This window comes from Punica granatum, chromosome 8 (assembly GCF_007655135.1).
Source record: "Punica granatum isolate Tunisia-2019 chromosome 8, ASM765513v2, whole genome shotgun sequence".
NCBI lineage: Eukaryota > Viridiplantae > Streptophyta > Magnoliopsida > Myrtales > Lythraceae > Punica > Punica granatum.
Window position 1 is genome coordinate 25,395,071 of NC_045134.1, and position 13,673 is coordinate 25,408,743.

General features: G+C 41.7%; 3 protein-coding genes across 3 annotated transcripts; 1 reads left to right on the plus strand and 2 right to left on the minus strand.

The window, feature by feature from the left end:
- Positions 1 to 502: 502 nt before the first annotated feature.
- Positions 503 to 3,798, minus strand: LOC116188239 (AP-3 complex subunit delta). Its single transcript, XM_031517458.1, has one exon. It carries the CDS (start codon positions 3,588 to 3,590, stop codon positions 735 to 737), a length of 2,856 nt encoding a protein of 951 aa, XP_031373318.1. The 5' UTR covers positions 3,591 to 3,798; the 3' UTR covers positions 503 to 734.
- Positions 3,696 to 10,797, plus strand: LOC116188889 (pre-mRNA-splicing factor cwf19-like). The gene is given in 16 exon segments (XM_031518348.1): positions 3,696 to 3,791; positions 5,191 to 5,277; positions 5,370 to 5,769; positions 6,078 to 6,136; positions 6,824 to 7,012; positions 7,096 to 7,155; positions 7,369 to 7,752; positions 7,850 to 7,948; positions 8,287 to 8,332; positions 8,335 to 8,489; positions 8,491 to 8,619; positions 9,011 to 9,088; positions 9,090 to 9,224; positions 9,707 to 9,901; positions 9,903 to 10,092; positions 10,405 to 10,797. Coding segments are annotated over 15 exon segments (2,247 nt in total). The 3' UTR covers positions 10,038 to 10,092; positions 10,405 to 10,797.
- Positions 10,798 to 11,968: 1,171 nt separating this feature from the next.
- On the minus strand, positions 11,969 to 13,291 carry LOC116188512. Its single transcript, XM_031517924.1, has one exon. The coding sequence runs from the start codon at positions 12,895 to 12,897 to the stop codon at positions 12,148 to 12,150; it is 750 nt and encodes a 249-aa protein (XP_031373784.1). The 5' UTR covers positions 12,898 to 13,291; the 3' UTR covers positions 11,969 to 12,147.
- Positions 13,292 to 13,673: the final 382 nt, after the last annotated feature.

A 13,673-nucleotide genomic window follows, 5' to 3' on the forward strand; every position in this document is an offset into this window, starting at 1 on the left:
TCCTCGTGTATTCCGGCCAACCAAGTATAAAATTTCAATTCTCAATTTCGTTTTTCCCTCCAACCAAACAAATACAATTTCATCAGAATTTTAACTTTATTTCCTCTCAATTTTAATCATTGTACATTCTATTATACATCAGTTCCATTCTGACGAACCAAATGTACTCTTACGGTTTTACCAAGCCAAACTGCAGGACCAGCCCTGCGAGGTAGGATCCGAGCCCATTTTTCGGCTCGGCTGATTCCCTCTCAAGCCATTGGTTCACTGGCACATGAGTACAAAAGATCAGATGACAAATCAAGCTATAACCAGGCAAATTCTGGGCCAGACCGATGCCCAGAAATGAACAAAGTCAGCCGGAACCTAATCACAACCTCTAGGATTGTCATAGATCCCTTCACATTCTACACGAGGCCACAAGAATCTGTCATTCGATCAAGGCGAGAAATCCATCCGAATGCTGAGGCATATGTTTGGACAAGGCGACTCATTTGACAAATTTTCTCGCAAATATGGATTTAGACTAAACAAAACAGTCCAATCCAATTATATTTTTTTACTTCTTTTGTAACCGAACTTTGACATTGTATGAAATGACAAACCAATCTGTGTAAAATCATCCCCAAAAATAAAAAAAGAAGGGTGTCAAATCTACCGCAGAAGATACTATCAAACGCTCCATCCACCAGATTTGTAAATGAGGAGAAACGCGAATTCAAGAAGACTCGTTACTACAACAGGAAGTCGGGGATTACCGGTGTTTGAGCGGACACATTCAGCGGCCCTTCTGCTCTTTGCCGTGTCTTTTTTCTCCCGTGCCTATGACTGCTCTTCTCCCTTGCCCTCTCACTCTTCCCATCCTTCTTGCCGTCAACCTGATCGGGATCCTTGTGCTTCCTCTCTTTACCATGAGACCGGTGCTTGCTCTTTCTCAAGCCCGACTTCTCCCTCCGAGGATCTTCTGGATCCTGCACGTTCTCCTTCGATCCTTGAGGAACATCACTGCTTACCTTCTCCTTACCTTTTCTTGACGATTTATCCATCAGATTCGTTTCTTGTAGAACATCCTGTATAACTCCCGATAGCAAATCATACTTTGAGCTTGGCTTCTTCGAAGCAACAGAGAGGGTCACTTCTCCTTCATCCAATTTAACAACCACAGGCCTTGGCTTCGAATAATTTGGCTTCTTCTTCGGGGCAAGAGACTGAGCAGTGAGTCTCACGAAATCTTCAGTTTCATCCCGATCATTCTCTCCCGATCTCAAGTCATTTGCGAGTGGGTAATCATTCGATGCACTCGAAGGAAGATAGTACAAACCATGTCTCTTCCGATGCTCAATAAGTAGAGATGTGGACTCTCTCGATGGTTCGGAATCTTCCCCGTTTTGCAAATCGGAAGCAAGAGATTCTTCTATTCTCTCCCCATATCGTGGTGCAAAAAAGCTCGAGGTAGATGGTTGTATATCACCACAGATTGTATCCAACTCTTTGAGATTCTCCTCAAGGACCAGACCTTCAGGTACTCGAACTCTATCCTGAGCCGTGACTGAGACGGGACCAAGCTCTTCACAGAAGGCATCATTCATTGATCTGATCAATTTCGAGACTTCAGATTCCTCTTTGGCCAAGATTTCTTTCCTGGGGGATAACTGATCAGGAAATTCTTGCCTGATTAACTCGATGAGGCCGAGAACATTCTGTGCCCTCTCCAGTATTTCCACCTCAAGGCTTCCAAGCAATGGTTTCACAGCCAGTTCGATGAGATTCAAAAGATTGACAATAGATTCTCGAGTAAACCCATTCTTCTCAAAAGAATCAAATTTTGAATCCTCCCCGTTATTTTCCAGGGGAAGGTCCTCGTATGGATTATCATCTGAAATCCTCGGATTGAACACATCATCTTGTGCAGGGGTTGGAAGATCGGAAGCTTCTTGTGTTTTCCCCTTAGACATAGATTCTGAAACAACTCCTTCCAAATTATCAGTAAATGGAAACAATCCGCTGCTCTTATTTCGCAAGTAAGAATGTATGCAGAAAGTCAAAACCTTAAGAACCGACTGAAGATACACTGCTCTTATCAAAGGGGGCAACAGGCTCGTACGAGGTTGTAACAGTGCTTCCACAAGTTCGAATGGATTAGTCGAATACTCCACATATTCTCCACAAACCCATGCAGCAGCACATAATATTCTATACAAGAATGGATTCCCAAGCAACGCAGGATCAATAAGCAAGCTGCGGGCCATGCGAATGAGCTCGGGCCTTGCATCTCTGACTCTCATTCCAATGTCAATAAGCTGATTCTCAATATCCTCGCCCTTTTGGCATTGGGGAATCCTCGACATCTCCCCGAGCAGTAGTACATACCAATCAAAATCCATCACCATTTCGTAAACATTCCGGCTACAGGCTGATAAGATCGACCCAAGAATCACGTTACAAAACTCGGGATCGGACTTTAGCGCATAATTGAGCAAAACCCGCGAGATCTCAACCACATTGCTCTCAGAAACCACCGCCATCACGAGACGTAGAGACTCAAACTTGATATTTGAGTCCGAATCACTCAGGGACTTAATCACAACCTCCTTATTCTCCAGAACCACCCACAAGTGTTTCGGGGCAACAATCGAGAGAGCATGTAAGCCGAGATACTTGAGGTTAGGATCCTCGTCCATCAACAGCTCCCGGATCTTCAAGACAGCGAGCTTCAGAGCGGACTCATACTCGCTCAAGCTACTAACCACTGTCCTAATACACTCAAACATCAATGACTTAGCTCCGGTCCTCCTCATATGATCGCAAATTGGCTCCACAACTCTTTTCGCTAGCCTCGACTCCAGAGGAGCCAACTTCGCAAATATCTTCAAAACCTTAATTAGAACCCAATTGTTCTTCGAATCAACCAATACACGATAAAACTCTGGCGCTAGGGGCAAGTACGAGCGTGGATCCCGTGATGCAAGCTCACAGAAAACCCCAACAGCAGCAGACAGGATTCGCGAATCAGGACTATCCAAATTCTCGACTAACCGCTTGAAACAGACCCGAACTGCATCTGGGTATTTCTCAAATACCCTTAAGATTACACCGATAGCCTTTTTCCTAACAGAAACTTTGCTACTGCCCAACAACGTGAAGACCTCAGGAGTCAGGTCTCTAGCAAGATCAACAGTGGCGATGTTCGCTAAGCAATCGAGAGCTAAACCAGCATCGAACTCGTTAACACTACCGAGATCTTTCCTAAGCTGATTGGTGATGAGCAGTAAAACAGGGGTGTGCTCATTGAAGGACTGAGAGACGGCGACGTACCCAATTCTCTTCTGAGCAAAGCGAGGGGAGGACATGCACTCAATGCAGTGGAAAGCGGCCCAGGACATGTCGACGAAATGGAGGGGGCTGAGGTAGGAGAGCTTCTGGAGGGCAATGGATTTGGTCTGAAGATCGGTGGATTTGATCTCTTTCCGGATTTCCTCCATTGCCTTGGAGATGAAGGCGGACTCGCCGATCAGTTGCAGGCGGATTCCCTTGATGAGGTCCTCGAGGGTCCGCTGGAAGAGTGTCTCCATGATTGAAGGACCCGACATCGGAACCGAGGTTGTCGAGGAAATTGAGGATGTGGGTTTTCTTGATTTCAGAGGAATCGCTTCGGGGTTGGCATCAAGATTGAATCTTTACGGGAGGGGGAGCCGATGTCGATGTCGGAGAAGGGGTCTCAGTCCATGCCGGAGATTGGATTTTGGGGGAAAATGTTCAGTGGGGGCAGAATCTTGGGGGGTGACGAAAGGGTATTCCAATTGGAAATTAATTGGATCATATGATGATATCATTATTTTTTTCCCTTAGGTCCGATAATTGCAAAATTATTCGAGAAAATTAGAGATTAATCTTTATCTTTATTTTAAATTATTCTCACTTTATGTCAATTAAGCTTATTTAGGCCCAAAAAAGAGTCGATTCTTTACCATATAGTTTCTATTGTTTTTCTTTTTTTCTTTTCGAGTAGTCGAATTTGCATTTTAAATGATCGCGATGCATTTTGGTATGGAAAATTGTTGTTAGAAACACCATTTTCGGCTTCTATGTGGTCAAGTCGTTCTACATTTCCAACTAATCGACAATGTCGCCTATGCACGAATTGCAGTTCTTCTGTACTCTTGTTTTACGACACGAGTAAGTAATTGCTAGAAAATTCTCATCTACGTTGGTTTGAATCCTGCCAATTTGATCGGCTCAATTCATAGAAATAACAAAATAAAATTGTTTTTTGACAAAAAAATAAAATCGTAAAAAAATTATAGGAAAAGTATAAAGTAATTAAAAAATACCTTGTGTGGCACAACTTTTGAATTTTGTGTTAAATCTGCACAGCTTTAAAAGTTTCTTAAAAATGTACAACCTATCATTTTCATATTAAATATATCACTTTATAATTTTTTCATCAAAAACGATTTAGCTAACATGACATGTAAAGAGTGGATCTGATCGAACGTTTTGTTTGCCAAATAGGCGTGCGAAGTCAGCAAAACTGTCGATTTTTTAGGGGAAAAATCACGGCATGCCTCAGTTGACAAAAATATGAAAAAAAAAAATTGTGTTTTCTAGGTAACTTTCAAAGGTTATATGCTAAATTTGATACAAAGTTCAAACAACGTTCCACAAAAGGTTTTTCCCATAGAAAAAAAAAAACAAATAAAGATTATATATTAGAAAAAATTTAAAATCGGAGTCGGTTCTTGGATTTCGGATCCCTTCCCCGGTTCCCCGCTGGCCCGTGCTGCTCTTGTTCCACCTCCCATACCAAAGACGGAACTTTCCGCCTTTCCACCCTCCTCCGGCGACACGGCGGTGGCGGTCAAGCTTCTGCTCCCTTTATCCTCAGCTCAGAGTCTTGTCTTGGTTAGCCTCTCTCTCTCTCTCTCTCTGCGCATGTCCTTCCTCCGGTAGCCTTGTCTTCGTCTTAGAGTTCAGTAATTTTCCGGTAGCCTTCTGTTCGTCTTAAGAGTTCACTAATTTTACAAGGAGCGGATTGATTTCCCCTGCAAAAACTGGACCTTTGGCATCGATTTTCCCTCCCGAATCGCGTTTTCTTTATTCCCTTATTTCTTGCATTGAATTGTGCTTGCAATGAAGCTATACATTCTGTTGACTCAAGCCCCCAAAGCTTTTGTACTCTGTTGCTTGCAGGGCATTATTGACTTCACCATTTTTGGGAAAGCTCTAGGAAAAGAGATGCTTTTCAGTATCAAGTTCATTCCCGGCGATCGGATAATGGTCGGGAGGACTCTATGTTTACGTTATTCATCTTACTTGATAGCACTATCTATAAGAATCCTGAGGCTGAATCATTCGGTGCCCTGTTTCAGGAGCAAGGTCAAGGCTCAGATTCGGCGGAAAGATCTGGTGGTGGTAAAAAGGAAAACCGGGGTAAGTCGAAGAGAAGTGCCTGGTACAGTGATTCAGACAACGACGATGATGATAAGCTCGTAACAATAGAGAAAGGGTCTAGGAAGAAGAAGTGGTACTCTTCTGAGGAGCACTCGTCGACAATGAGAGCAGTGATGGAAAAGACACAAGAAGGTGTAGAAAGAAGAAAGGTAGAAGGAGAAGTAGAAGCAGCAGGAAAGGCTATTCGTCTGAGGATTCTTCTGATCCTGAAGAATCTGGTGGTGGTAGGCGTCCTAGTAGGAGGGAAAAGCACTGAAAGAAGGATAGGAGTAGAAGGAGAAAGGAAAGTGGCTCAGATGATAATGGTTCTGAAGATGCGTTTGATGACCAGAAAATTGTTAGAAAAGAAATGGGATTAGAGTGGATGCTTAGACCCGATGACCGGAAAGACAAAAGGCCAGCTGTCAGCATTGATGATGCACCCCCCCGAGGCTCCAAAGGAAGAATAGGTATTTCAGAAGCTTATGTTGCCTGATTTGTCCTTTGATTAAATCATTTGAATTTTGTAATATTCAGAGATAGATACAACCTTTAATATGGATATTTTGTTAGCTTGTTAATATGACATTTCAGGTTGCCCTTCACTGATTTTTATTTAGAGCTACCATTGCCTTAATTCTTACCAGAAATGAACTGGCTTGAATACCTGGTCTGCCTGCGGTTACTTGGTGATAAGGGTTTAGTGGTATGCTTTTGTTGTTTAAAACCCCATAGGAAGTGAGCAACATAACGAAAAGAAAATATTGTTGTAGTACCACTGCACACTTTGGATCCCATGGAATAGATAGGAACTGCAGGACCTTAAGGGGCATAGTGCCATTCGTTTCATCTAAGAGGAAAAACGTCGACAGGGTATTTGTAGTTTGCTAGACATGATATTTCTTCTTTGCTGTCAACTATCAAAGGTTTTGTGTTTATCTTTTGTCTTGTAAATAGATTGACATTGCTTTTATGTCACTATAATGAACTATCTCTCGTTTTAGTTTTCCAAAAGAGGACTGAAAATAAAAGCCATGGGCTTAAGCTCCAGAAGAAATAATACTACTTTGCTTCTGCTTCGAATTTGAAATCTGCAATGAAATTAAACTGGATTGGCGTTCTTTAATTTGAACACCTTCCATCATGGCCATCTCTTTGTCAGCATTTTTTGGTTCTTCACTTATTCAACTTTTATTTAGTGTTTGTATAGAGAAGCATTTAGTGTGGCTGTAGTTTTTAGACCTGCTGGTTAAATACTATTTTATGATCTGTGGACCACATTGAGACATGCTTGACTTTCTCTGTGATTGCAATTTATGTGTTCTTGTCTACTTTGATGTTGAGACAGTTGTGTGTTGAATATGTTCCGTTGTTGTTTACTCAGGTGGAGTAGGTTAACCCGAGGGAATTAAATCCCTACCTGAGGGACAATGGAAGCAGTTACCCTGAAGAAGCGGCGGATGGATCTGCTGGAGACCAGCTTTTGTCATCCTCAGTTGAAGAAGGTGGTGCAAGTTGGAGGCTGAAAGCCTTAAAGCGAGCTCAAGAACAGGCAGCTCGCGAGTGCCGTAAACTCGAAGAGGTGTTTATATTACTCCTGTTAATTTTCTTATATTCGTTATTATTTGGAAATTGTAATGAAGCTTCATGAGTTCCATTATGTAGGTTGTAGCTGAAAGATGGGGTTCTCTAGGTCAGCTAACTGTCTCCGTATCATCTCGCTCGGTGGCCCCACCTCGTGCCCATTTGTCTGCAATAAAGAGCAGGCAGAGAGCATTATCTTAGGAACAAAATACTGTTGGGAGGAGCAAAATGAAAATGATACCGAAAGGTAGCTAATTGTCCCTGTATAATCATGTTTTTACCTTATTTAGAGCTTTTTGATTACTCAAAGGGTGTTACTAACTAACTCACATAGTGCTCCACTTTAATTCTCAGGTTTCTCGAGAGTATTTAAAGGATGTCTCTATTCGTAATTCTCAAATGAGGAAGCGGAAAGTGGATAATACTTTATCAGGGGGTAAGCGGAAATTTCATGATGTGTCTGCCAAGGATGCAAGTTTGATCTCGGCTGCAGCTTCTAGTTTGAACAAGTTCTCCAATGATGGAAGCTTTATGGATGAGGCTCTCTGGGAGCAGAGAAATGATTCTACTGTGGCTGTTGCTTCTTCGATGTGTGAGGGAGAGCTTTCACAGCAATCATCTGAACCCAGCTTCGCAATTAGAGAAATTCTAAATGAGGGGTTGAGTGCAAATCAGTTAGCAGTGAAGGCCTTGCAGCTTTGCATGAAGGGAAAGCACGATGAAGCTCAGAAACTTATGGTACTCCATCATATCATTTTATAGTGGAGACTTTCTATTTACAATATATATTGTGCATATTCTCTTCATTCCTGGTATTTATATTTCATTAAAAAAGCATCATCTTTCTTTGTCTACCAGAATGAAGTGGAGAACCTTAAACTCAAGGAACGTGATGGTGGTGGAAATTAGTGCAAGCTGCAGGAAACACGAGCAGGTAATTGGTCTCCTCGGTTTTGGTATTTTTATCAATATTTTGTGTGCTTATGTTATACTATGTCTTACATAGTTTTGGTCACCATCAGCTCACTTCTTTTGGTAAATTGAAGGCGCACTCTGCAGCAGAAATGTGAAAAGTCGATCACTTTTATCTTGTTCTTGTGGAGAATAACTTCAGCGGCACTGCATTAGCATTTCTTTCTTTTTCCTTTTATTATTTATTCTTCTGGTTGTATTTTTTTTCCCTCTTTTGTTGGTAGCCTGTAGGCTGTTTGGTGCTTACATGAACTTCTTCCCACCTTTTGCAGCCATATGTCATGAGAGTTCTCTTCACAGAGAAAGAAAGATTATGATGCTGATATGTATCTAGCTCGAACAATAATGCAAAAAAGCAGTATAGCATCTCTGGCCAAGCAGAAGATGAGTACGGTTATGAGGTTGCTCCGAAGAAGAAGTCCCGACATAAGGGGACCAAAAGTAACAATAGGGCCGATCAGCCTAGTGCTCTTGGAAAAAGATTAACAACCCAGCAAGAACGTTTGCCTCTTCTGCTTCGAGAATCCCAACAGACCAAAGCACCTTGTTGTCTCGATTGCCAATTTTACATACTTGATGCTACCTCAGTGGGAACCTATCGTGCCTGGTCATTGCTGTATAGTTACTGCACAGGTACAGTAAGTCTGTCCTGGTGTTTTTGAAACTTCAGTTCGATCAGTTGAACTGAGAACCACCTGTACAGTCTAAAGAACCTTTAAGATCAGAATAGTTAAATAAGTGGATGAATCATCTCCTGGCATTTCCTGTGTACTCCGTCCGCCTGAAATGTGCCATACTTGTTATTCACTAGCGTTGTTGGTTATCTAACTTCTGAGAGGACTTTTAGGCGGAGGGAGGATATTATGAAATTGAACAGACCTCATAAGAGTCTCTTTAGATGGTAAAATAAAAAGATGTGCCTTGGCAGCAACATCCTGGCTTATTTTTGAGTATTTTTTGTTTTTTTCCTCTAAAAGTTCCTATCTTGGAGTCATGTTAATTATATTTTCTTCAAATTTTACAGCATGAATCATCCACGAGAACTGTAGACGACAATGTGTGGGACAAGATCAGAAATTTCAAGAAATGCCTCATAATGCTGTTTTGCAAAGCAAGATGAGGAAGTAGTCGTTCTAGAGACTGTGATGGGTTTGGCTCAACAACGCCGTCACTGTTTGGTGAAATGTGTTCCGCTACCAAGGGATGCAGCAAGGCAGGCTCCTTTGTACTTTAAAAAGGTAAAAGAAACAAGCTCCTCAAATTCGTATATGATATTCTGAAAACAGTTTTTCCTGCTCATCCTTTTCTCTCGTCTTGAGAGATGAAGAAAATGTTGTAAATATGTAGGAAGCTGCACTTACAAGACACTTTGTAGTCCAAGATGTCTCTGTGTTTTACAGTCTAACCAAGATTGCCTTACTTTCATCATTTTTCAAGAAAAAAAAGAGTGAAAATATAAGATGGAACAGACAATGAATTGGTCTACCACCGGACATATCTGAACTGGCAGTCCAACCCTGACAAAGGAACTGATTTTGCTGATTTTGCTTTCAATCTGTCTTCGACAATAGAATTGTTGGCAATCTATGTTGTTCTTACTTGCTTTTGATAATTTTTTGACTGTAATTCAACTAGCTAACAGGTTGCATTAAACCCTTGGTTGCACCCCTTAACCCATTTGTTGATTAGGCTTACTGCTTTTTCATGTGATCCTTTTCAGGCTGTTGATAAAGCTGAGGATGAGTGGAGCCAACACAATCCCAAGAGAGTCATCGATACGAGCAGAAAGGTACTCCGGGCGTCCATCCCCAAGGACTTCCGCTACTTCCATGTGGAGTTTGGCATCATCAGAAGTTTTGTCCATGTGATCGATGACGAGAAGCAGTTCAAGAGCAGCCTTGGCCTTAACGTGATAAAGAGGCATGCTCCAACTCCCTGCGGAGGACATGTACCGCCGTAGGAGGGCAGAGTCCATTGAAACCCAGAGGCAGGCAGTTGCAAGTTTTGCTCGGGAATGGGAGCCATTTGATTGGACCAACCAACTGGACTAGGTCGTATCATATGGCTTGAGGAAAATAACTGCAGCTAGGCTCGGTCTCGAAAAAGGTTCGTTCACACTAATTCAAATACAATCCATGGTTATTACTTACATTCACATTGGACCCGCTGTTAGCACCGGCCATGCACCCCAAAATCTTTCACGCCAATTCAGAAACATTGACATTGTACCTTTGGTCTCGTATGGTCCAATGGCTCCACCTATCCAATTCATGGAAATGAGTTTTTTATTAGCTTTAAGATTGATTCTTTGTGAGTCTTTCTTGCTGTGAATGTTTCTCCTTCTAAAAGGTCATTCTACGAGACAACTGATATATTCATTTAGGGAATTATTTTATGACATGTATGAAATTGATGTAGGAAACAAGGAGAATTTCATTCTTATTGCCGGAGTCGCCTCTATCGCCAATTCTTCGGGAAAGTCCGGAAGTTCATTCTGGTGAAACCGAGATCAGTCATCTCTGGTGCTTATGTAGATTCAGTAGAGAAGATTTGAGGTCCTACTATATGAGCCAAATCGTTTTACTGGCTCATTCTATCGGTACAGGCTCCTATTCTCGAAGTTATTTCTGTTACTGTGATAGTGTTATCTCCTTTTGTTATGACACTTCATTTGTGTATTCATCTGTGATTCTGCTAGTCTTTGCGGCGGTGCTTAATTTTGTATAAATGGCAATGGACAGAGAGCAAGCATTCAATTCTAGTCGGAGTGAGATCCTCTGAACTGAATACAAGAAAGAATTTGAATTTCCAGGGCCGGTATCTCCGGTTTCAAGTCGGTTGATTTGGGCTTATTTAAGGACACGAAGCTGGTGCACCGCCTCTCAGATCACTGTTCACGGAGCAAAGGGTCTGAATTAAAATTCCACGTCTCTAACCAGCTAAGTATACGGTTCGATCGCATCACGGAATCGTCGTGTCAGGCTCATTCCCCACGTACTCGTTTTGAACCGAATGGAATTTAGCATAACTTTTTTCAAAGGACGTGACGGCCCTTTGCTTCTAAGGTTTAAAAAAGCAAAGCAAGGTGGAGAATCTATTGGAAAATTAGGGCATGATTGGAAAGAGAGAGAAGAGAACAAAAACCAAGAAGGGACCAAAACATGTCACATTGATTAGATTAGTTAAGAAGTAGCTAAAAGCCAATAAAGACAAGTAATGAAGAAAAAAGTTTAAAGTCCATTCTTCTAGAATTTGTGCTTCCTTCTATCAAAGCAAACTCTTTTTTTTTTTTTTCTCAATAAGATTTTGACGTATCATCAACCTATTGACTTGAGAATAATTACAGTTTAAACCTTTGTTTAGATCACAAAGTGATTCGAGTGGATTTTAAATTCAAATATAGTTGATAACGTACGCACACTTTCATTGCATCAAACCATAGGTTAGATTAGTTTTCTTTTTTTCCCCCAAAAAACACCAAAGAAGGGGGTTGATTATAGGTCAAGGGGAGATGTTGACCTAACCAACAGTTCATTACCCCACTTGTACCAATTAATAATTATTAATTAATCATTAAGAAAAGACAGAACAATTTCCTTTTTTTAAACATTAATACTCTTAAAAGTTAAAATCCAAAAAAAAGAAAAAAGAAAATGTGACATATTGTCTAGGATGAAGAGAAACAAAAAGAGATGCCCTGAATAAAAGGGTTTCCTGTTTTTGTGTCCCCGATGCCATTGGCATGGCCATGGAGATTACCATTTTCTACTTCGATTAATTCGTTCTCACGTCTATCAGCTTAATCTTTCAAATTGATTGAGAAAATGTCCATATTCAGTGGAACCTTCGCATTCGATGCTTCGAACTCTACTAGCTTCATATCGATCACAACGAAAGTGGCAGCGTAGTCCATGGATTCGACGAATATTTTTGATTAACTCGAATCAAAACAGAAAAGAAAAACAAGAAACTAGGAAGCAGGTAGTCTTCATCTTCTTATGTTGGTCATATCTTTCCCATTGCATAAGCACGAGGCAACTTCGCCAGTAGAGCCAATAGTGTTGATGATCCGAAATCTATACATATCGATATTCAACGAATATATAATGAACCCGAGAAAGAAAAAATTATAGAGAAGCAAGAAACTAGCAAACAGATCATTCATCTTCTAATCTTCTTCTTATCTTTCCCATTGCAGAAGAAAGAACCCAACCCGAACAGGTTTGCTGTCCCGATGATGTAAGGAGACGGCACTTTGAGGACGGGGTTAGCTCTATATGCCCCATTGTTCGACGACCCACGACTAGTCTTACGGGATAAGGGAGGCTTCTGCATCCCTTGATGATGACCATATCCGGACATCGAAGAAGAGGAAGAAGCCGAGAAAGAAGACGACTTTGCCATTTTGACGGAGGGCTGCTTTTGCAGGGATCGTTTCGGGTGCGGGACCGAACCGGTAGAGTTGCTCCTCGACAGGAGTGGCAAAGGGCAGATCAAACCTTTCTTGTCACTATTGCTAAGGCTAGCAATTCTCTTGAAACCCCAGAAGTATCTCGATGCCGGCTTGGCGCCTTCGGAGTCGGGACTTGAACCCGAGCTCTCCTCCTTCGGGACAGCCACCTCTTTTTTGGGGTTGTCGGGGACGGGGAGCGGAGGAAGTGAGCCTGAGGCTCTTCTTGGGGCAACAACAGGGAGAGCGTTGTGATCAGCTCTGTGGAAAACTGGGAGGATCATTCCATCAGCAAAGAGCTCGTCCGCAGAGGACTGGCAAGATTCGAACCGGACACCTCCATCAAAACTGAACTCGAAATCGGAACCCGAGTCCAACATCATGGGCTGCGCCTGGTGTGCTGATTCTTCCTCGAGATCACGGGAGAATGAAGTCCTAGGAGGGCAAACCTCTGAGCACATAGTTTCGAGATTTTCCTTGAACGGTTGGGAGCAGAAGAGAGTTGTCAGTTAGAAAGCGTCAGAGGATGGCAGAGTCCTCTGCTTGAGTTTGGTAGGAAGATATAGAGAGAATAGGTCCATTACATATAGAGAATTATTTATGCAAGAAAAATAAGAACATAATTTCTTTCATTTTTTTTTCCTTTTATAAATCAAATGTATCCCGGTTTAGCCAATTAATTCTCCCATACCACCAAAACGACTCGCAAACAACGGGATAGATAAATTCGTTCGTGCATGTAACCAAGTAGAGAGTATTCTTCGGCATGGTTCAGGGTAGATGGCTAGAACTTGAATCTTTATCGAGAGAGTCGCGTGGTTCGATGAGTCGGCGAAACTTATCGGGTTGAAGAAGTATATTGTTTTTTTTTTAATATTTTCTTAGAGGCTGAATTGTGAGTATGCAAGGTATTATTATATGCTGCGAGCTGACACAATAATGGTGAATGAATACTTGTGCTGTAAAAAGAAGAGAAAAGGTGTTAGGAAGGTTAAGGACTCTGCAGCTCTGTGGGATGGGCAACTCAACCAACTGACCATAATTTCTGTACTTGCAGGGCAACCAAAATTGATTGCTGCAAAATTTGAAAAAAAAGCTAAAGGAAAAAACTTCGGTTGAACGGTAAGCGTGCTAAAGAGACCACTCTGCACAATTAATAGTAAGATCGGAAACTTTTCACGTGTCGGCTTTGGCCGGGAAGGAATTGAGCTCATAAATCTTACTTGAAAGGAAAATC

Coding starts and splice junctions, on each gene's coding strand:
- LOC116188239 (XM_031517458.1), bottom strand. CDS start 3,590: ATGTCGGGTCCTTCAATCATGGAGACACTCTTCCAGCGGACCCTCGAG.
- LOC116188512 (XM_031517924.1), bottom strand. CDS start 12,897: ATGTGCTCAGAGGTTTGCCCTCCTAGGACTTCATTCTCCCGTGATCTC.